The 23,956-nt window shown below is 40.3% G+C and overlaps 1 protein-coding gene and 2 long non-coding RNA genes across 4 annotated transcripts; 2 read left to right on the top strand and 1 right to left on the bottom strand.

The window, feature by feature from the left end:
• Positions 1–805: 805 nt before the first annotated feature.
• SMLR1 (small leucine rich protein 1) lies at positions 806–9,196 on the bottom strand. The gene is given in 5 exon segments (XM_047732006.1): positions 806–2,982; positions 5,406–5,613; positions 8,382–8,533; positions 8,535–8,619; positions 9,175–9,196. Coding segments are annotated over 4 exon segments (378 nt in total). The 3' UTR covers positions 806–2,982; positions 5,406–5,494.
• An 814-nt stretch (positions 9,197–10,010) lies between these two features.
• On the top strand, positions 10,011–18,131 carry LOC125101774 (uncharacterized). 2 transcript variants are annotated; one of them, XR_007127921.1, is made up of 4 exons: positions 10,011–10,244; positions 14,841–14,944; positions 15,762–15,867; positions 18,102–18,131. It is a non-coding gene; the product is annotated as an uncharacterized LOC125101774 (long non-coding RNA). The 2 variants fall into 2 exon arrangements; XR_007127920.1 differs by having other exon boundaries at positions 14,841–15,245.
• A 1,990-nt stretch (positions 18,132–20,121) lies between these two features.
• On the top strand, positions 20,122–22,533 carry LOC125101773 (uncharacterized). The gene is made up of 3 exons (XR_007127919.1): positions 20,122–20,278; positions 20,407–20,552; positions 22,501–22,533. It is a non-coding gene; the product is annotated as an uncharacterized LOC125101773 (long non-coding RNA).
• The last annotated feature ends 1,423 nt before the right edge of the window (positions 22,534–23,956 follow it).

The raw sequence follows: 23,956 nt of genomic DNA, 5'->3' as shown, positions 1-23,956 counted from the left end.
CAGAGGTCTCTTCGGATTAGCACACTAATTATAAAGTCAGGAAGCAAGAATCTCCAAAGAGTATTTGTTCTAAAAATTGTGTTTCTAAACAAGTTAGAAAATTAATTTCCAGAATGTGCTTTAACAGTTATGAATTCTGATTTCTGAAACAAAACATTGCCAAGAAGCTTAAGATTTCAAGGAAAAGTTGTTTTTGGTGTATGGGAGTATTTATTTGTTCTTGATTTTCTAATTGCTATTAAATTCTAGAAAATGCTAGAGGCTATTACCTGGTCAAATTAATTACAAGTTTCCTTTTTAAGGGTTCCGAATAACATTGCTGGATGGGACATACTGTGTGTCCTTCCTAGTCTCATTTTCTGTTTGGTCAACTTGTATAGGTCCGTGATGTAGAGGAACCGTCAGGCTTGGCAGTTTCCCACTTGATGAGAGAGGTGGGAAGTTAGTATTAACCACTGTATTTAGCTCTGTTTAAAAAATAAATAAATAAATAAATAAATAAATAAATAAATAAATAAATAAATTATATATATATATATAATATATATATATATGGGGCCCCTCGGTTGTTCAGAGGTTAAGCATCTGCCTTTGGCTCAGGTCATGATCCCAGGGTCCTGGGATCGAGCCCCGCATGCTGAGCAGGGAGCCTGCTTCTCCCTTTCCCACTCCCCCTGCTTGTGTTCCCTCTCTCCCTGTGTCTGTCTCTGTCAAATAAATAAATAAATCTTAAAAAAAAAATATATATATATATATATATATTCCCCTCCCCTTTGGTGAATTTTCACTGAATATTTGGCAACACAACAGCATTATTTTATTGACGGTCTCAATATTATATTGACGGTGGGGAAGAGTTAGGAATTCTTTCAGTACTAGAACATTAGAAGTAAGATGAGGAGCCATTGTGAGACGGTGTGGGGTTGTGCATGCTTTTGGGGTGCTGGGCTTTGGAGCACGGGACGGAGCAGAATAGAGGCTAGCGTAAGGAGACTGTGGCCGGTCTAGGTGGCAGGAGTGGTGCAGAGGAGCTGAAGCAATCCAAGCCGGAAGAAGATCTTCCCCTGGGCTGTGAGCGTCTGAAGAGCAAGTGTAGCTGACAGAGCTTTGGGAAGGATATGACAGATGGAGTAGCTGTGCCTTCAAGCAGATAGCATGGCCTTTCCATGGGAAAACATGTTTCTGTTTCTCTCTACATACAAAAACTATGAATCCGCTCAGGATTTCATTGGAAGTTATTCTCAACAGCAGCAAAAGAAAGGGATCTTGCTTTGAACTCCTTGGTTATGCTTATCACTGCACATGTATGTGGAGCTCGTCTGTTATCACCGTAGCTGGGACGCATTTTCCCTGGGAAGGAAGAGACGGTGGACTGGCCTCCACCAGAACCAAAAGCCAGGCTCCCATCTTTCCAGAAGAAGGTGGAGCCAACCCTGGTGGCCAGCTGGGAAGACAATGCATCCTTTCACGCCTTCTGTTAAAGAAAGCATTTTTACACAAGCTGATTTCCATCAGGGGCTAAAAAGAGATCCCTCCCAGAACTGATAGAATATTATTATTCCTTCCATATGGCACGAACACTGTTATTTTAAATTGCCTCTGTTTTGAAAGCCCCAGCAGACCGTTCCACTGTAATCAAATTCAATAAAACACAGAATGAGTGTCTTCAAACACCGAGTTTTACATGAGGCAAGAAGGGCAAATAGAGACTAATGACTCTGGATGCATGTGAAGAGTTTGGAGTGGGGAGAGAGGTAGCTAAGAAAATACCCAGCATCAGTGGTGCGTTCTTGCTTTTGGTCATTCGCACAATCTTTCGTAAGATTATGGATCACTACAGAAGTTGGTACATTTCTTACAGGTGACCAAACTCACTACATTTTATAAAGTTAATCACGCTAATAGCCTGTTAGATTCACACGCAAAGACTGGAATATCATCAGACTCCCGCTTAGGACACCGGAAGCATCTTTTGTTGGTCTTTACTAGAAAACTGTGGAGAGCACAAGAGTACTCAATCTATTTTAATGACCACTTTGAATTAAGTGTTTCTTTTTGGTTATCTATGTTGGCTCCTTGGGGCTCCCCCTGCAAAAAGAATTCTGCTAGTGAAATGTTGACTTCTTTCCTTATTTAGAAATAGCTCCCTGATGTTTTGGTTTTAGAGGCAAATGCTTGAGCTATTCTCCGTATGAGTTACATGACCGTCCTGTTCTTCCCTTTGCCCACCAGCAAATTGCCAGTTTTTCTAAGACGTTTCTTGATGAAAGCTGCCTTCATTGGTATGGAGAGACTCCACTTGTTTTGTGGGTCATCACAAGGGTGATGTGATTTGTGGAGGCAGCTGGAAAAGGAAGCGTAGCAAATCCAGGGCCGGAAGTGATGCCTGGAAGGATGTCATTTAAGAGTTGTGGTGCGGCAGGTGGAGGGAGTGGGAATACTGTCAAAGAGGGAATCCGCAGAGGCCTCAAAGTACTTGTCTTTTGCCAACATTTGCTCTCTACCAGAGCTGCTTCACCAACAAAATCAGAATAATGTATGCTTCCATGGGATTATGTAATAAGGATAACTTGAGTTTTATTTAAAAAATAGTGTCCTTCAGAATAGACAGAGTCTTATAAAAGTTAAAAAGATGCTAAGTGTCCAGTCCCTACTGCACATCCAAGAAAATCTTGTATTCTTGGTACTCTCCGACGAACTGCTCTTTAACGGAGTCTTGGAGACGTCCCCCAGGGTAACAGCTGCCACTTTGCAAAGGGGTTCGGAACAAGCTTTTCCGTACTCTCTTTGTGCTGTTGTTTGAGTTTATGAACTTATCTTAGGAGCTAAGCCATTGACCGTTGCTCTCTGCCCAGTAGAAATTTGCTGCGCTTTAGCCGTGGGTCAGTCCCCAGGTCACGTTCTTTTCCTCCTCTGATACAGGTCAGAACCAGCCTCGTGTTTGTGCTGATGCTGGGGGAGTCTGCGACAGTTCTTCGTTAACTGAAAGGAAAATTATCAGTTAATACTTTGGAGGCAGCAGAATGCCTGCCCTGGATCATGGACGACTCATGTGTGGGTGTTGGCCAGCGTTTCTAGAAGTTGCTCAAGGCCGGGTCCCTAGAGCAAGGCCTGTTGCAGGGTCTCTCCTCCCTCCCCAGCAACTTCCAACAGAAATGTAAATGCTTATTGTGAAAGAGTGGCCCCGACTGTAGTGGGCAAAGTACCGCTGTAATCCTTGTTATGTGCTAAGGGTATTTAATATTTAGCAGATTAAGTGCTGATTAAATGTATTTGGACTCCCTCATTCAAGAAGCATCCATAAAGCAAGTCTGTAGACCGGGGGCTGGGATGTGAAAATGAGTAAGACAGAGTTTCTGTCTCTGACCCTGTCCCAAAATGTGTTGAGCACATTTAGTCTTTAGATATGCCAAATTAGTCTTCTCCCTTTTACCTTTTGACATCCTTTACTGAAAACTCTGTTTCCACTTTTTACCACCTGCACATTCCTTAACCCCACACCAACCTTACAGCTATTTCCTGCTATTTTTCTATTTTAGAGATGAAAAAACTGAACTGTAAGAGGTTGGGTGGCCATTGTGACATCAAGAATTCAAACCTCATTTGGTTCGATTCCGTGGTCTGAAAGCTCTTAACAATTTCACTCTACTAACCCTTATATTGATCTGATTTTTTCCAAATATGTATCTTTTCCCCTTTTGACTACAGACTACCAAAACATATATATGAAGTTCCGTGAAAGACGTCTAGCCACCTGCACATTTTCCAGACTTGAGATGTTTGTTTTAGAATGTAAGTTGCTGGGGCGCCCGGGTGGCTCAGTTGGTTAAGCAACTGCCTTCGGCTCAGGTCATGATCCTGGAGTCCTCGGATCGAGTCCCACATCGGGCTCCCAGCTCCATGGGGAGTCTGCTTCTCCCTCTGACTTCCCCTCTCATGCTCTCTCTCTGTCTCTCAAATAAATAAATTTAAAAAAAAAAAAGCCATTGTGTTTCCTTTTAAAAAAAAAAAAAAAGAATGTAAGTTGCTGTATCTAACCCCACACTAAAACTTTCAGGCATTCGATAGACATCAAAAACAAACAAACAAAAAATGATTATTTGGGCAGTGTTGGTTATTTAGGGAACAATTTGTCCTTGATCAGCATGATGGTATTTTGGGGGCAAAGAATAATACCAGAAGGAGAGGTTTAGGAATCTCAGGAGTTGGGGAGGTGAGATAATAAAAACTTCTACTCTAGAAGGTATGAAATGTCCACGGGAGTGCTGGATGAAGGGTTTCACTGATGGGAAGTTCAAGATTCAGACCTCCACCTGAAAAGCTGCTCCTCAAGGCAATTGACAGAGATTGAAGAGTGCAGGATGCGAGAGAATTTTCTTTCTTCCTTTGTGAGAAAATTGATGTTGTCTACATACTAATTAAATTTACATGCACCATTACCTCCCAAGGCTTCAAGGGTAGGGATTAATGTTGAGTGATTACAATACCTCCACATGCTTTCCATCACATCTTAAAATGTCTCTCTTGGCTGATGGACTAGGATGTATGGGCCAGGCAAACTAATTTTCTGTTTCAGAATGTCAGACTCTGGGGTTCTGTGAACACACCAGTTAATCTGTCAATGTCCCTTTCTTTACAGGCACAAAATAGGAATGATTACACTTGCCATAACCTCGGTTGGAAGATTAATGACATGACATTTGACCATCTGGTTACAGTTTTTAAATGAGAGCTGCTAAATAAAGATACAAACTGGTGATATTTTATTTGGAGCCATGTGATCTCAATTGCCCTCAAACTATAGAAAAGATATTACTATTTACACATAGGCAAACAGCTATAGAAAGAGCTACCTTTAAAAAATGTTCCTAAAGTTTTTTTTTAAAGGAAAATTTAGAAATAAAGGGAACAGACCCACAGAAAAATGAAAATGTGTTTAGGCTAAGGTTGTCTGCTAACAGTGGAAAAAGTAATCAGGAATTATTCCAGAAAAGGATGCACAGTTCCCACTGGGGAGAAGAGGGAAAGATAAGCAAAGCTCGGTTGGAATAGAAAATTCTGGAGAAAGAGGCACAATGCAGGGTGTCCCTCAGCTGCTATCTTGGTCAGGTACCTACAAGGAATAATGACCCAGGGCCTTTACTAGTCTCATCCCACCACCCTTGGGACCCACTCTCAACTGAATGAAAACTGACAAGAGAGAAGCCTGCTTTGGGCCAGTCAGCAGGACTGTGCTCTCTTGGTATCCTGCAGATAGTTCCTTGGCAAGCTGCTGGCAACAGTGTACTGACAGTACTTCTTCCAACAATAAGCCTCAGATGGGACCCCTACCACATTACGTGACTGATGCAGAGAGATTTGGTGACTTCTTCCATCTCCTCCCTCACCCCTCCTGTGCTCCTCACCTGTAGCCCGGAAGCTCCAGGCACACTTCAGTGAGAGCCAACAAAAGGGGACCACGGAGAAGAACCACAGAAAGTGGAGGCTCATTACATCATTCTGGGGGCCTCTTCACTGTTTGGAGGGTTCTGCTTCTAGTGGGAGTGCTCTGCTCCAGTGCTGGGACAAGACTTAGGGAGAAGGGCAGGTCATTCTTCAGGCCATTGACCAGACCTGTAAAGGAGGCCAGAACCAGAAGCAGAGAGATTTGCAATGTCTCTCCTCCAAATTCTAAACGTTTCACCAGATGCCTTTTGTGGTTTTATGGACATGGGATTGTTCTCTCCATTCTGAAAGCCCATAGTAAGAATCTGTTCCAGAATCTAGAACAATCCCTGGTATATGGTAGCTTCTCAAATATGTGTTGAATGAATGCATGAGAACTCTTCCTACCCAGCAGTATGGTGCACATTTGGAAGGAGCCTCAGAGTTGGTAAAAGGACTCTACCCAGGGGACCTTATTGTTGCAAAACATGGAGGCTTTGATTTCTAGACAACTTACATGGGCAGAGATGTGTCAAAGAATGAGGGTGTCATTGGGCAATGATCCTAGTGCTCACAATGAGCATGTCCTTGGGGCCTGGTCCTATGTGCACACATGGCCTGCATTTTGTCCGGCATCAGCCCCCTTTGTTGCCAGGCCACACTGTCAAGGGCAGGCTTCCTTCTCCAGGGCCTTCTGAAGGAATATGATTGACATCTATACCTCGTAGTTATCTCCATTATCTAAATAAGCAAAATACCATAGACCCATTTAATTTTAATTTTTGCAGATTATAGACGTTTTCCCCCAGAAGTCATCCAGGGATAAGGCTGTAAAACCAAGATTCATCCTTTTTTGAAGAAGAGTCTGTCCCAAATACCGTTTGTCTTGCTGAGCCATCTGACCTATAGCAAATGATAAGTAGAGGCCAATAAGAGACTTTGGAATCCATGAGGCTATCTTGGTCTGTTGATTGCCTCATTTAAGGCTTGATCCGTTTTTGAGATACTAAACATTTATCTACCCAAAAAGGCAGCCAGAGATGAAACTTGGGAGTGACATGAATGATTCAGGTCTCTGACTGTGACATCAGCATCCTGTCACTGTTCCATAAGGTGCTCAGTGTCACTGGTGGCCTGGGATGCCTGTAAATGACAACGACCATTGCAACAGCTTTAAAAGACTTTCAAAATGGAAATGTTTGCAATGGCTGGGCATTCAACCAGTTTGGAAGGTTAAAATCCCATAGTTAGGATCCGGAGGATTTCTAATTTTCTCTTCCTTTTTCAGAGGCTTTTTTCCAGAGCTAAGTGTTAATGAATGGCTAGGTGGCAGAATGTCCAGTAGACTGGTCTTAAGGCCATGGAGGATAAACTAATTTAATAAAGAAAAGGATTTATCACATGAAATGCTGCACAGCAAGACAGAATGCAGCTGGGTCATTCAACAAGAGGGTTGTTCATAAATATGAGACAAAAAAAATTGAAAGGCTGGGGGATATTTGAGTATGTTATGATTGGAAACTTGTGATTCTATAATGTGCTCTATAATGTCCTCTAAAATTTATGTTCTTTTTTTTTTTTTTAAGATTTTTATTTACTTATTTGACAGACAGAGATCACAAGTAGGCAGAGAGGAGGCAGAGAGAGAGGAAGGGAAGCAGGCTTCCCACTGAGCAGAGAGCTCGATGTGGGGCTCGATCCCAGGACCCTGGGATCATGACCTGAGCCAAAGCCAGAGGCTTTAACCCACTGAGCCACCCAGGTGCCCCTAGAATTTATGTTCTAAATCCCACCTTAGAAATATCATCAGGGCACCTGGATGGTTCAGTCAGTTAAGCATCTAACTCTTGATTTCGATTCAGGTCATGATCTCAGGGTTGTGAGATTGAGCCCTGCGTCAGGCTTTACATTGGGTGTGGAGCCTACTTAAGATTTTGGCACCCTCTCCCTTCACCCCTGCCCCCCAATAAAAAGAAAATATCCCCAGTTGTACTTCTACTTGATTTTAGGTCATATGTGATGGCATTCTTCATTCAGGATTCTGAAAATGTTTTATAGAATGGCATTCATAAAGGCATTGCCTGGACTTGGCAAGTTTTTGTGGGAGAGGAATGATTCTCAAATTTATTTTTATAGTGCTTTAATATGACACCATCCAACTTAAATAGTACTGGTTTTTGTTGCTATTGCTAAAATAAATATTAACCTCTATGATATTAATTTAATGTTTTCTGGGCACATTATTAACATTTAGTCTATGAAGTCACAGTTCAGCTTCATTAATTTAATTATAGCAGGATAAACAGTCTCAGTCCAGGACCCAACTGCCTATGTCTGAATCAATTTGAGGACCTGACGGGGTTTTTTTTGTTTGTTTGTTTGTTTTGTTTTGTTTTTCCTTAAGACTATAGTCTCATGAAAAGCTTACACCAAGCCCTCAACTATCTGTTAGGGCTTGAAATTTGCCAAACACTGTGATAGCACAATGTTTGGCACATTTTCTTAATCAAAGTTCCATGGGTGAGGGAGAAGTGTGAGTGCACACACTCATGTCACAAGCACAGAGGTGTCTGTCAGGGAGAGAAGGCAGACCATGATATGTGTTTTAACATTTATGGAATACATTGCCCTGTCAGAGAGAGAGAGAAACAATCATAGGTAAGAATCGCTGATTCACAGTTCATCTGTCCGGGTCAGGGTCGGGGAAGGGCTACAGTTAAGGGGTCCTTACTGCAGATCCGCAGAGCCTCGCTCAGGATCCGCACTGCTGAGAGGATCTCGCCGCCTGTTCACCAATGAAGAGATCCGAAGAGAGCGCTTGGTGGCAAGTACCCACGGGTACAACCAGGTATTGCCCCAGACCCCCCGCCAGAAACACTGACCTTGCATTGGCTTTTTGCGAACGTGTTCCATGGGAAAGGACTTCAAGCCACTGCCTGGTGTGGCTTCACACTTACCCTCCAGCAATTTGATCCTGAAGTAGGCGATGAGAAGGAACAGCAGCAGAGCCACGGGTAGGAAGACCCCAGCGACCAGGAACCACCCAGGGAGCTCCCTCATGAATGCCAGCATCACAGGGGTCATTGCCAATCGCCTGGACCCCAGGGGCCAGTGGGTTCACTCTCAGGATGAGGGGAGCTTTGCTCAGAGTCTGTACTTGTTTCATTCTGGGGCTCTGGCCTTTGCTCAGCACATCTCAGTGGAAATCTTGTGGACTTTGCTCTATTTCAACAGCCTGGTGAATCTGAGAGGATTGCTGGCAGGTTACTCTGTAACTCAGCTACGAAGTGTAGAAGAATTGTAATGTGATTCCTCCAAACCATTCCAGAGAGAAGCATTTATCTGGCAGGGCTGGGAATGACACCAGGAGGACTAGATTTCTTTGTATTCAGTTTATCTGGGATGAAAAGTACCTGACTCCAAGCAGAACTCATTGTTATAGATATTTATATATTCCCAGACATGGGAAGAATTTTTCCTACATTTTCTAAATTTCAGAATTGAAAATTACTGAGTAGCCATGTTCATGTACCTATGAGCCTGTGTCTAGAAAAAGTCAATTTTCCTTCATATGTAGTTGATATAAATAATATCTAGGAAGGAGGAGCAATATTCTTTCCAAATGTAAAAACTCTTCCTAGTATGTCCTCCTCTGAGTTACTTTTTTGAGAGGTGCAATGGTATATTTATTTATTCAACACATGTTTAATTCTACTAGAACCTAACCCCTTGGCTAGATGCTGGCTATACGAAGAATAGTATAACCAGTCATGGCCCCTGCTTTCTGAGAGTAGAAATAGACACCTAAAGAGGTAATGGCTGTAGTGTTGATAGTGATGGCAATGATATTCTATAGCCCCTCTTCCTTCTCCCCTCGAATCATCAGTTTTTGCTCATTGCTTTAGTAGTTTGTACTCTTAGTTATCTTTTGCTTACACATTTCTCTGGGTCCACAATTAACAGTAGAAGGTGGGCCCTGAATGCTAGTGTTGTGGTTTGTGTGGTAACTACAGAGTTTCTGGAAAAAGAAAGGGCAGTAAATCATTTTGATACTGATGTATTGACTAAGTTGAGTTGCCACTGACTGCTTTAGTAAAAAAAAAAAAGTTCAGAGATACTGGTTACTAAACTAAAAGCAATGGAAAGAATCATTTCCGTAATGAAAGACTCTCCTGGAGAATTTGGGAAATCTGGAGGGGAAATTGACAGCCATCTTCTTGGGTTGATGTTATAACCTCTTTTCATATTCTAACCCTGTCCCTTTCCCCACTTGGCAGCTGCCTGGGTGAGTGGCTGGCAGATTCTATCAAGTGCATGCTCTTGTGAGTGCCTCTTAAATTTTTTCTCCAGGGATTTTGCATGGACACTCAGAGTCTTAGTCCCCTTGTAAAGTGGCACCCTAATTTATAAATTAAGAAGAATGGAGAGCATCTCTGGGATGCTTGGCTGGCATTCCTCAGCAGTGAACAGTAAATAGCTTCCTCTCAGAAGAGAGACATCTTAATTGCAGAAAAAGCCATTTAGAATAGCCAAGATTAAGTCAGCATCTGTTGTACCTTATTTGCTTCTCTTCTCTCCCTCCACAGACCCTTGAGTGGTGTTGTTGCTTTTTCTCTTGAGTGCTTTCCAATGAGGTGGCTCTCTGGTGCTCTTTCAGCTTGAACAGGATGCTAATTTGTAAAGTGTCAGTCTACAAAGAAACTCCATGAGCAGGTGACATTACCAGGGAGATGTTAGGCAGCTGTTAGGCAGACTGTTTGTCATGCTCTTTCTTTCCATTTCATTCCAGTCAACACTCAGGCCTTGAATGCCTAGCCAAGGTAAGTAAGAGTAAGGCAAATATATAAATGACAATAATATAAGCTCCTAACTTGACATATAAAATGCAATGGAAGTACTGAAGAGAGACTGATTAATTCCAGTTAGGGAATTGGGCCAAGTTCATTAAAAGGATAGCATTTGAGATGAGCCTCGGGATGGAGAGTTGCGGAATGACCTTCTTAGACAAACGTGTGACTGTAGGGCAGGGTCTATCGAGGACAGGGAAGAAATGAGAGTACCCAACTGATAGGGGGTTCAGACCAGAGATATGAAGGTGGAAAAGTGGGGTCCTGCCTTGAATGCTAAGAACTGTGCTGTTTGGACAAGGAGGACCAGTGCAAGGTCTTTGATCATGGAAATGCATGAGCTGACCTGGGCTCACTTAGATAACCCTTGACAGGATGGACTGATGGAAGAAAGTTCAGAGTAGGCTGTCTCAACATGGTACCAAGATATAAGGAATCTGAGATGGGAGCAGTAGAGGGAAGGAAAAGAAGAGGACGGGGACTGGCAGGAACCACATGAACAGTCCTTGGTGAGTTATTAGAGAAGTAAATGCCACCCATGATGCTACTAATCACTGAGTATTTACTATGTATCAGGCATCTCATACTCCATGTGTATCTTATTTCCTCAGAGTAATCTTTTAAGAAGAGACTCATTAGACAAATGAAGAAATGAGGCCCAGAGAGGTTAAATAACTTTCCCAAGATGCACATGTAATAAGTGACAGAACTGGGACTGTATTCCTGAGCCTGTGCTCTCATCCACTGTGCTATGCCTGGCATGGGTGGCTGGGGAGATGGTAGTGCTGTGATGGGAGACCTGAACGCAGGCTGAGCAGCAGGTTTGGGTGGGGGAACATTTACAGTTAGGCACTCATTAAATTGGAGGTATGGAAGGGGAAGCCTGTGGAAATCTGGAGGTCAGGAGAGGGGACAAAGTCTTGCAGTGTAGATTGGGAGTTCTTAGAGTACAAATGGCGGCCAGGGCAGAGCTGGTGGAGAGATTGCTCAGGAAGGAGTGTGCATGAGAATAAAAGAGAGACCAGCTGCAGACCATAAAGAACATTCTCACATAAGACATGGGAGGAAGGATGAGAAGCAGGGAAGGAAACCAAAGGCTCTGCGGGGTAGGAGAGGAACCCAGAGGATGCCAAGTCAGGAAATGGTTGCAAAAGAAAGTTCCAAGAAGGAGAGAGTGAGAAGTGGTGTCAGTGACTGGCTCTCAGCTAATTCTGACCCACATGGAGAATTCTAAGAGGTGCAATCTGTGAAGTGAACTTAAAGGCTTACTCTTTCCTTAAAAAGGCTCTTCTGTGAATTGGGGGAAATTGGAGGGGGAAATGAACCACGAGAGACTGTAGACTCTGAGAAACAAACTGAGGGTTTTAGAGGGAGAGGGGTGGGGTTGGGTGAGCCTGGGGGTGGGTATTAAGGAACCTGGGGGTGGGTATTAAGTGTTGCATGAGCACTGGGTGTGGTGCATAAACAATGCATCTTGGAACACTGAAAAGTTAAAATAAAATTTAAAAAAATTTTAAAAAGAGAGAAGGTTGCCAAACTATGGGAAAAAAAATCTATGTTTTATAGGCCTTTAAACTATTTACTTAGAGAAAATAAATATATTTAACATTGTAAACTAAAAATATACTTTTTTTAAAAAAAATGGCTCTTTTGGGATGTAATTGACATAATAAACTATATAACTTGGTAAAGTTTGACCTATGCGTATATACCTGTGAGCTCATTGTCACAATCAAATGATGAACCCATCCATCACCCCAAAAGTCTTCTCATGTTCCTTTGCCATCTCTCTCCCCACCCGTCATGCTCCCCTAATCCACAGTCATCCCCTGATCTGTTACGTTACTATGTGTTAGTTTGTATTTTTTATAATTTTATACACGTGGAATCATACAATATATCTCTTTTTTGTCTAGCTTCTTTCACTTGGTGTAATAATTTTGAAATTCATCCATGTTGTTGTGCATATTAATACACAGCTTTACATTGCTGAATAGCTTTTCATTGTGTGGATATCCATTTTTTACCCAGTAACCTGTTGGTGGACATTTGGGTGGTTTTTCAGAGTAAGATACTACAAATAGAGCTGCTGTGAACATTCCTGTATAATTCTTTTGATGGACGTGTGCTCTCATTTCTCTTGGGGAGATATTAAATGGCTGGATGTATGTTTAACTTTTTTTTTTTTTAATTTTATTTTCAGCATAACAGAATTCCTTGTTTTTGCACCACACCCAGTGCTCCATGCAATCTGTGCTCTCTCTGATACCCACCACCTGGTTCCCCCAACCTCCCACCCTCCGCCCCTTCAAAACCCTCAGATTGTTTCTCAGAGTCCATAGTCTCTATGGATCACCTCCCCTTCCAATTTCCCTCAACTCCCTTCTCCTCCCATGTCCTCCATGCTATTTGTTATGCTCCACAAATAAGTGAAACCATATGATAATTGACTCTCTCTGCTTGATTTATTTCACTCAGCATAATCTCTTCCAGTTCCGTCCATGTTGCTACAAAAGTTGGGCATTCATCCTTTCTGATGGAGGCATAATACTCCATAGTGTATATGGACCACATCTTCCTTATCCATTCGTCCGTTGAAGGGCCTCTTGGTTCTTTCCACAGTTTGGCGACCGTGGCCATTGCTGCTATAAACATTGGGGTACAGATGGCCCTTCTTTTCACTACATCTGTATCTTTGGGGTAAATACCCAGTAGTGCAATTGCATGGTCATAGGGAAGATAGAGCTTCCCTATGTTTAACTTTTTAAGAAATTGTCAACCAGTTTTCCAAAATAGTTATACCATTTTATATCTCTACCAGCAGTGTTATAAGAGTTCTGTTTTCTTCACATGCTCACCAACACTTGGTATGGTCATTTTTTTTTGGCTATTCCAATGATACTTAGTGGAAACTCACTGCAGTTTTAATATGCAGTTCCCTAATGATGTTGAACATCTTTTCATGTACCTGTTTGCCATTTTATGTATCTTATTTCATAAAGTGTCTGTTCAACATCTTTGCATGTTTTAAGAAAATTAGATTATTTTCTCACTGAGTTTTGAGAGTTCTTCCTATATTCAGGATATAAGTCAATTATCATACATATGATATGCAAGGATTTTTTCCCCTATTCTAGCTCTGTCTTTTCATTCACTTACCCATGTCTTTGAAAACATAGATGTTTTAAATTTTAATGAAGTCCAGTTAACCAATTTATTCTTCTATGGATTGTGCTTTTCATGTCATTTCTAAGAAATCTTCCACTAGCTCAAGATGACATAGACTTTCTGTTATGTTTTCCTCTAACAGTGTTGTAGTTTAAGCTTTTGTATTTAGGGTTATGATCTATTGTGAGTTAATTTTTATATATGATGACAGATAAGGGTTAGAGTACTTTCTTTTTGCATACAAATATTCAATTGTTCCAACACTATTTGTGGACAAACCAGTTCTTGCTCCTGAATTACCTTTGCACTTTTTTCACAAATCAGAAGTTCAATTATTTCTGCATTCTGTATTCTGCTCCACTGATACTACTGTTAATCTTTAAACCAGTGCCATTCTGTTTTGATGACCGTAGACTTAAAATAGATCTTGAAATCAGGTACTCTAAGCTCACCAACTTTGTTCTTTTCCAAAGCTGTTTTGGCTAGTACAGGTCATTTCCATTTCCATGTGAATTTTAAGATTACTTTGCCAATTTTTATAAAAAGTCCTCTTGGGATTTTCCTTGACATAGCGTTGCATCTGTAAATGAGGAGAGAATCAATATGAGGAGAGAAATGATATTTTAACAATAGTGAGTCTTCTGACCCAAGAACATCACATGTGTTTCCCTTTTCTGTGGATCTTCTTTAGCTTTTTACAACAATGTTTTATAGTTTTTGGTATGCTAGTCTTGACCATTTTTTGTCAGATTTATGCCTAAAAGTTTCATATTTTTTAATGCTGTTGCAAAGGGTATTGCTTTTTAGACTTTGATTTGTGATTACTGCTAGTATTAAACGTTTTCTTAGATTATGAAAAATGCCAAAGTACTGGGAACTTCTAGAAGATTAAATATTAGAATTGATTAAAACATCCTAGAGAGCTTGGGAACTTTTATTTATAAAGGCTCTTATCCCAATCCAAACTGGCTGCTTGGAGTTATATTTAGTCAGCATAGCAGCTATAGAAGGATGGGGATGGTGGACACATTAGTAATCTATGTGATTTACTGGAATTCAGCGTGGGATTCCATAGGCAATGTGCAATTTCCTACCACAACTACAGCAAATTCTTCACCTGGCTCTTTACTATGTAGTAGGGAAAACCATTAGTATTACTGGGAAATACACATCTGTGAGAATTGAGGGACATAGCTAACACATTGGGAATTACACTCTCCTACTGATTTCCTTATAGTGAATGCTCCCATTGTTGATTTTACATGATTATTTAAGAAACAAGTGGTTGTAGATTTTGATAATTTGGGGATAAAATGCCTAGGGACTACTCGTACATCACCTATTATACTCTTGGTGAGAGCCGGGCAAAAGTCTTCCTTAGATAATTGTGACCTATTGCAGGTTATACCAAACCCACCAAGCCTGATTCATATTCTGCCTCAGTCTGCCTGAGCCACAAAGAATGACTCATTCTAAAGAATGACATGGGCAAAAGCCGACCTCAGGTAATTGTGGCCTATTATAGATAATATCAAACCCACCAGGGCCCTGATCTGGATTCCGCATCAATCTGCCTGAGCCACAAAGAATGACTCATCTCAGTGACATGTCATGGGCTAATGAAAGTTCTGAAGTCCATCAGTGGAAGGTGCTCAAGTTCCATTGACTGATACCTAAGCTATAAAATTATGTACAGCTACAAAGCCAATACAAAAAGTTCAGCACAAACACAAGTGAATTTCAAATGAAGTGCTTTGATTTAATTATATGCATGACGTTTTGCTGAAACCAAGCACCACCCACAAGGTAAATGTAGTTCTGACAACCCCTTTGAGTGGGAAACCCTATATTCTTTGGCCCTTTATTAACTGCCCCTCCTAGTTTGGCTCATAACTAAGTACTATGACCCGGCATCAGTACATCAGTACTACGGTCAGCACAAAAATGAATGCTCTGAAATCATGTGGGAATGATGGGTTATAAGGTGCTCATTCAATTACAAAAAAAAAAAAAAAAGTATGATCACAGAAGAGACAATGCAGGATCTACATTCTGTGTGAACTTTGTAAGAATGTCCACCAGCTTTTATTTCTTCATATTTGCAGGCAATGAACATTTATTAAGATCTTAACATGTGCCCTGGAAGCACTGATTTGGTGACTATGAACGTATCTCTGGTTAAGACCAATTCCCTGTCCTTACAGAACTTATTACATTCCAGAGGAGAAAACAGACACTAAGCGATAGTGGGTACCAGTTATCAAATGCATGTATTTTTCTGGGCAGTATTCTAATCATTGCTGGTGTTGTGTGTCATTACAGTCTTACATCAATGCCTTTGGAGTAAGGGCTGTTTTTCTCATCACTATTCTACAGACAGAAAAGCTCCTGGAGTTTTAATGACTCATCAAGGATTACACCATTAGAAGTTAGCAGAGCTAGGGTTTGAACACAGAGCCCAAACATTCATCCACTGTACTCTACTCTTAGGCTTCTCAGCCTCCTAGAGACAAGAGTTTGGAGGCTAGAAATCAGAGATAAAGGTGTTGGCAGAGTTGGTTTCTGTTGAGACCTTTCTCCTTGGCTTGTAGGGTGGCCACCTTCTTTCTGTGTCCTCACTTGGCCTCTTCCCTGTTCAGAGGCATTCCTGGTGTCTCCCTCTTCTTAGAAGTGTACCAGTTGTATTGGGTTAGAATCCTACACTTATGGCTAATTATACCTTAACTACTTCCTTAAAGGCCCTAGTCACATTGGGGATTAGAGCTTCGACATCTGAATTCTGGGAAGGGACACAATTCAGAAGTTTCTCTGAAAAGCTGACTTTTGAACAGGGTCTTGAGTGAAGTGAAAGAAGGAGTCATGTTCATATTCGAAAGAACAGAGTTGTAGGCAGGGGGAATAGGATGTACTAAATTTCTGAAATGGAAATGTTTCTGGCATGATCAAAGATATGTAATGAGACCTATAGTGGCTGGGGCACATTGAGAAAGAGGACAAGTAATAGAAATTATACTTCTGAGAAATAGGACCTAGAAAGTTTGACAACACTGAAAACAAAGAGGCCAAGAAAATGTGCCCATTTCTGTGTCTAATCTCCGAAACTCCAATTCATTCCACAAGGGCGAGCAGCTTTCTTTACTGCAAGGTTTTGTAGAGTCTTTAATTCGGTAGGGTACACTGTGAATTCCCAAGAGGGATATACTGCATGAGCCTTTTCCAAACTTACTGGACTATCAAGTCCTTTTTCTGCCAGGAGACTCCCAGGGGATTAAGGTCTATAGATCATGTATTTTGGTATAGGCCACTAGGTTAGAAGATTTGTCCTAGTGCTCTGAACATAAAGTTTGTCCCTAAATATCAACATATAGGTTTTAGATCCTTAAGTAGAGAACAGGGGATAAGGAACAAATGATGAGAAATTATGATGGTGGGGCTTTTTGTTTTTATTTTTGTTTGCTTTTGTTTTTGTAAATGGTACTAGCACAAAGTGACCCCAACAATTCAAGAAGCATCAACATTGTCTCATTCATGAAATTTTCCCTGTTGTCAGCTCATTCCACTTTGCAAGGTTATTTTGTTCACTGGAAATGATCATTAGAACATGCCCACCTGAACACAGATCTTTGCAATCCCATTCCATCTAGGGTGGCCTTAGAAATTAGATGTTTCTCATCATTAGCAATAAGCTGTAACAGAAGTGGGTAGCTCTCTGGGATTTGGATGAAGGTGAATATTTGTTTTCCAAGTGCCAGGGAGATGAGGGCACTTTGACACACCAAAAAGTTGATTGTTGCTTGAACGTATTTGGAATCTTAGAGATGGAAGTCCTGCCAATTCAGGCTTTTTCTCCCTTCACCCATTATGTTTTGATCAGTCAATATGTTTATGATTTAAGAGATCAGAACAGAGACCGACTTACACTAATTTAAGCTAATGAAGTTTCACTTGCCAGCACCTTCCATTTGTGCTTCCAGACCCAGGAAAGGATACTGAAAATATATACACTTGGACATGATTTTTGTAAGGTTTGCAAAGAAAGATACATTAATTGCAATTAATTAAGACCCATATCTTTGTACTTCAACTTCCCTTCTGCCATGCTCCTGTGTCATATAGTGTTGGAGCAGCCGTAGACATATTTGGAACAGGTCTTGGGGAAGATGGGCTGGGGACACATTTAATTGGGTTAGTAGAATGTATATGTGGTTTGCAGTCATTTCTGCATATAGTTAAGTTGTATCTAGTTGTGGTGTGTGAAAGGCTTTGGGAATACTCCTACCATCCACTGTGCAATAACTCTTAGTGGGTGACCTTAAAGGTTCAGGGGAAAAAGGTCATAACTCAGTTTGAACATGTCCTGTGGTACTCGACGTCAGAAGTATATGGGAAATGGAGGAGAAATAAGATTTGAAATATAAGGAGCCTGAGTGACTCTGAAAAAATGTTCCAAATATCATGCACATAAAATTATAACTGGAAGATTTGATTCTCCTTATTCCTCAGTCAAAATGAAACGTATCTCCTACAGTTTATATACAATTACAAACAAAGTATACATTTTGGAGTTAATTGGGTAAAATAGAAATTTTGGGAACCGTATCTGAGGACAATAGTTACCAATAGTCCTACAAACAGTAATTGTATCTTTGTGCAATTTTACAGGTTCCCAAGTATTGGATTACATTTTAGTGTATATGATGGATCTTGTCTTTTTTTTTTTTTTAAAGATTTTATTTATTTATTTGACAGAGAGAGATCACAGCAGGCAGAGAGGCAGGCAGAGAGAGAGGAGGAAGCAGGCTCCCTGCCGAGCAGAGAGCCCGATGCGGGGCTCGATCCCAGAACCCTGAGACCATGACCCGAGCCGAAGGCAGCGGCTTAACCCACTGAGCCACCCAGGCGCCCCCGATGGATCTTGTCTTGATGAAGTGGGGGCAGTTCTGGACAAAAGAACACACAGAATCGCCACCTAGAGAGCAGGTCAATGAAGAAACCTGTGTTCTAATATCAAAGTATAAGTCTTTATGAAAGTTCAATGTATGTAATATACATTTTATTATATGTAGCACAATATAATGACAATTTTAAATACTTAATCCTTTTCGTAATGTCTTGATTCCAGATTATTTTTGTGTTTTTCAAAATTATTGATTATACCAAAACTCAAATATGATAAGAAGGAAATTCCTAGTGGAGGACAAAATAAAAAACTGAAAGACTGACAAAGGCTCCAGAATTAAAAAAAAAAAATACATAAAAATTTAAAAAGTGGTTAGTTTTTTAAAATTTGTAACTTCTTTTGTTACAAATTTGTCACTTCTTTTCTCAGTCTCTGTGAGTATTCCCTTTCATACAGAATTTTGTGTCTGCAACTTTGTATTTTTTTTCTCTGAAACAGGGACCCCTCCCCAACAAAATATAAAGCTTCATACCTGCAGACCTGGATCTGCTGCTGAGGGAGAACAGAAATTTTCCAGAGAAGAAAATCCCGAGAGAAGTACCAGACAGCTCTGCAGACCATTTTGTGATTTCTAAATTCTCTAATTTAGGCTTCTTGCCATAATTTCAGAAGGATAATGACCCATCTCATTGGTATTTCTGGCTATGTGCAGGCTCTGGAAGGCACTTCTGACTTACTGGGCTCTCCTCAGAGGAACATTCACCAAGGATGGCCATGTTCAGTATTAAAGGACAGGGGGGTTGTGAGGCAGCTGAGGGCGAGGGGGTTGGTTTGAAGTGATGCCACAGACTCTATGTGATAAAGTCAGAGAGGAGCTTTTTTTCCCCTGGTTTAGAATGTTGCCATTGTATGTATGTATGTATGTATGTATGTATGTATGTATGTATGAGTTTATTTCTAGCATGCAAGCCGAGAGGGGGACAGAGGGAGAGGGAGAGAGAGAATCTCAAGCAGCTCAGAGCCTAACCCAGGACTCGATCTCATGACAACCCCAAGATCATGACCTGAGCCAAAATCAAGAGTTGTTGCTTAGCCGACTGAGCCACCCAAGTGACCCTATAATTACCATTTTAAATCGAATTCTCCCATAGCACAATGCACTCAGTACAGAAGAGCTGCCATTATTACTATGACAATCCCCACCGCCCAATGCCTGCTCCAAGGATTACATTTTATGTAAAGTATATACACACTTGTACAAATGTAACATTTGTGTTTTATGACATGTTTTTAAACCTGTAACATGTGTCAGGTCATGAAATCAATTTAGTGGGTCTCAGCCAGAATTGTATTAAAAAAATGAAACAAAATGGAGAAAAATATTTGAATACATTTCATGTGGAAAGAGAAGAGTTTTGTGAAACTTGTTTTACAGTTGTGAACTGGGTGTGTGTGTGTGTGGTATGTGTGTGTATGTATGAACTGTATTTCTAACCATTAGTTGCCTTTAGAAGTTTGAAAGTCATTGTTACAAGGCTTATACTTTTAATGAAAGTAATGAAAGCTAAAGCAGAAATGAAATCTAACCCAGATATCATTGATTGATTTTATGCCTTTTTAAAAAAGATTTTTTTTATTTATTTGTCAGAGAGCAAGAGCACAAGCAGAAAGAACAGCAGGTACAGGGAGAAGCAGGCTCCCCGCTGAGCAGGGAGCCCAAGGCAGGACTCGGTCCCGTGATGCTGGGATCATGACCTGAGCAGAAGGCAGACGCTTAACCAACTGAGCTGCCCAAACACCCCTATGTTGTGGTTGCTGTTGTTTTTTTAACTTGAGAGTCAACCTTTTCCTGCTAAATGGTACTATTCCTAAATGTCTGTCACAGAGAAGATAATCCAACACAATGCCATTACACAGATTTATAGCTGACCTTTGAAATGTAAGTCAGAATGCTCCTTTTAGAAAAAAACATAATTTTATTTCTATATCCCTTTAGAAAAAAGTCTTTATGACTTCTGCAGTATCCAAAAAGTTCATCCTTGGTGTCCTTTAAACCCATGTTTGCAGATGACGGACAGATCGGATTGTTGCATTGCACAGCCTGGCTTTCTGTTAGATCACTGTACTTTAAAAAAACTCGTCCCTGCAACAGAGGCTAAGTTCTTCCATGAGCAGAGTGAGTACAATGCGCCAGTCTGTATTAATCACTAGAGGTAAGCTACCAGGCCATTACTAGCACTTTCTGCCAAGGTAGTAACAGGGAAATAACAGCTGTTTGTATAAGGAAACTAGGAGCTCATTTGCACAGTTACTGGAGGGGATGGGGAGATTAATGCATGTTGTCATTTCTACAAGTTTAATTTGACTTGTGCTAAAATAGCATCAATACCCATTGCCCCTTGCCATTCATTTCTCCTGAATGCTGATTAATTTACTCTCATTTCACCCTGAATGCTGCCAGGCAGTAATGACTTGTAGCCATCTGGCCCTCCTATTTTATCTTCCCCGCTGCCCCTAAAAAGAAGCAGAGATGGGGACATTCTTTTCATGGGCATCCATCCAGCTGCTCAGAGTTCCCAGTCCTCCTTTTGGGGAACGCAGGGTAGATGGCTGTGCTGACAGTGGATTCCTGAACGGGCACACAGTTTTTGTGTTGGAGCTTGAAAGCAAAAGCCTCCTAATTTCAGAATTGGGGGGGAGGCGGGGGGGGGGGGAGATGGGTAAGGGGAGATGGGGGTGGCCTACGAAGGGATAGATCACAGAGCCTATATATCAGTTAACAATTAAGCTTTGTAAAAGAGATTTATAAAGTACAGCTACTGTTACCGAGTGATATTTTGTAGATATATAATAATACAAAGTATGCAGAGATAGGGCTCTTTACAGGCATATAAAGCTATATTGTTAATATCGTCTTAACTCCTAGAAGAACGGGAAACCATCTGGTCTCAGTAATTGCTTCCAAATATAATTTATTTTCTTTCTATGATATTTTCAGAATAATCAGACATATTACCTCACTATGGGTAAAAGAATAATAAATTAGACTGACAAAATTTGATTCTGTTTCAAGGATACTATTTTTAAAAAATCAAATTTAGTGAGGTATAGCTTACATATAATAAGTTCTGCCCATGTAAGACTTAAACATGGGCAGAACTTATTATATGTCAAAAAAGAACTTATTATATGTCAAAAAAGAACTTATTATATGTCAAAAATGTGTCTTTGACACATTTGTATACTCAGACAATCACCACCATAGTCAAGTTATAGAATATTTCTACGAGGCCCCCAAATTGTCTTTGTGCCCCTTCCCAGTCAATTTTTCCCACCCTCAGCACCAGGTAACATCTGACATTCTGTCAATGTAGATTAAATTAGCTTTTTCTAGAATTTCATAAAAGTGGAATCTTAACATTATATATACTTTTTTTTTTAATTTTTTTATTTTTTTCAGCATAACAGTATTCATTATTTTTGCACCACACCCAGTGCTCCATGCAATCCGTGCCCTTTACAATACCCATCACCTGGTGCCCCCAACCTCCCACCCCCCACCCCTTCAAAATTCTCAGATCGTTTTTCAGAGTCCATAGTCTCTCATGGTTCACCTCCCCTTCCAATTTCCCTCAACTCCCTTCTCCTCTCCATCTCCCCTTGTCCTCCATGCTATTTGTTATGCTCCACAAATAAGTGAAACCATATGATAATTGACTCTCTCTGCTTGACTTATTTCACTCAGCATAATCTCTTCCAGTCCCGTCCATGTTGCTACAAAACTTGGGGATTCATCCTTTCTTTTTTTTTTTTTTTTTTTTTACAGCTTTATAAACATATATTTTTATCCCCAGGGGTACAGGTCTGCGAATCGCCAGGTTTACACACTTCACAACACTCACCATAGCACATACCCTCCCCGATATCCATAACCCCACCCCCTCTCCCAACCCCCTCCCCCCATCAACCCTCAGTTTGTTTTGTGAGATTAAGAGTCACTTATGGTTTGTCTCCCTCCCAAATAAGTCAATCGGAGAAAGACAACTATCATATGATCTCCCTGATATGAGGGAGAGGAGATGCAACATGGGGGGTCGAGGGGGTAGGAGAAGAGTAAACATTATATATACTTTTAAAAAAGATTTTATTTATTTATTTTAGAGAGAGAAAGAGAGAGCACACATAAGCGAGGCAGGGTGTATGGAGGAGGGAGAGGGACAAGCAGACTCCATGGTGAGCCGGAGGAGATCTCGATCTCACAACCTGGAGATCATGAGCTAAGCTGAAATCAGGAGTCAGATGCTCAACCAACTGAGCCACCCAGGCATCCCAGTATGTATACTTTTGCATCCTACTCTTTTTTTATAAAATTTAATTTAATTTTATTTTTTCGGTGTTCCAAAATTCACTCTTTATGCACCATACCCAGTGCTCCATGCAATCCGTGCATCCTACTCTGTTGCTTAGCATAATTCATCTATGCTGTTGCATTTTTCAATTGCTGAATACTATCTCACTTTCACTCCATATCCTTCCATATCACCATAGATGTGCCATAATTTGTTTATCCATTCATCTGTGGATAATGGACATTTGATTTCTAGTTTCTAGCTATTATGAATAAATTTGTGTACAAGGCTTTGCATGGAAATATATTTTAATTTCTCTTGAGTAAAAACTTAGGAATAGAACTGCTGGGTCTTATGGTAAATGTACATTTAACTTTGTAACCAACTATTGAACAGCTTTCTAAAATGATTACACCATTTCACAATCCCACCAGCAATGGATGAGGAGGATTCCAGATGTTCCACATCCTCACCAACACTTGGTCTTGTTATCTTTTAAAAATTGTATCATGTCAGTGGGTATATCGTGGCATTTCACTGAGCATCTAATTTGAATTTCCTTGTGTTTTAGAATGTAGGTTTTATTGTTATTTAGGTATGGCAAGGCCAACAGATCAAGAGATCACTGCCACTAGAGTCAGCAAGGACCCAAAATATTAAGACATCAAAAATATAGAATAAAAAGACATGATGAATACACCTGATGACTAATAATATTGACCGTCTTATCATGCATGTATTGGCCATTCATACAGCTTCCTTTGTAAAGTGTTCAATTTTTTTTGCCTTTTCTAAAAAAAAAAATTATTGCTTTCTCTACTGAGTTCTAATTAATATAAATTTTTAATCTAAGTTCTTTATCAAATATTCATATTGCAAATATTTTCTCTCAATCCATGGGAAAGAATTTAATTTTCTTTTGCTTTTCTCAAAAATGTCTTTCAAGGAGCTTAAGTTTAAATTTTGATGATGTTATCAATTTTTTCTTTTATGGTTCATGCCTTTTGTGTTTTATTGAAGAAATTTTGGCCTACCCCAATATCCTGAAGATATTCTTCTGTTTTTTTTTTTTCCTAGAATTTTAAATATTAATTTTAAATATTACAGTTAGGTCTGTAGTACATTTTGAGTTAACTTTCTGTATTGATTTAAGTAAGGGTCAAGGTTCTTTTTTGCCCCCCAACAACACTTGCTCAAAAGACTTTCCTTTCCCCATTGAATTAAATTGGCATATTAATTTTTTTTAAGATTTTATTTATTTGACAGAG

The sequence above is a fragment of the Lutra lutra genome, chromosome 6, assembly GCF_902655055.1.
Source record: "Lutra lutra chromosome 6, mLutLut1.2, whole genome shotgun sequence".
Taxonomy (NCBI): domain Eukaryota; kingdom Metazoa; phylum Chordata; class Mammalia; order Carnivora; family Mustelidae; genus Lutra; species Lutra lutra.
Note: the sequence above shows the minus strand (reverse complement) of the source record. Positions and strands in the feature narration are given on the sequence as shown.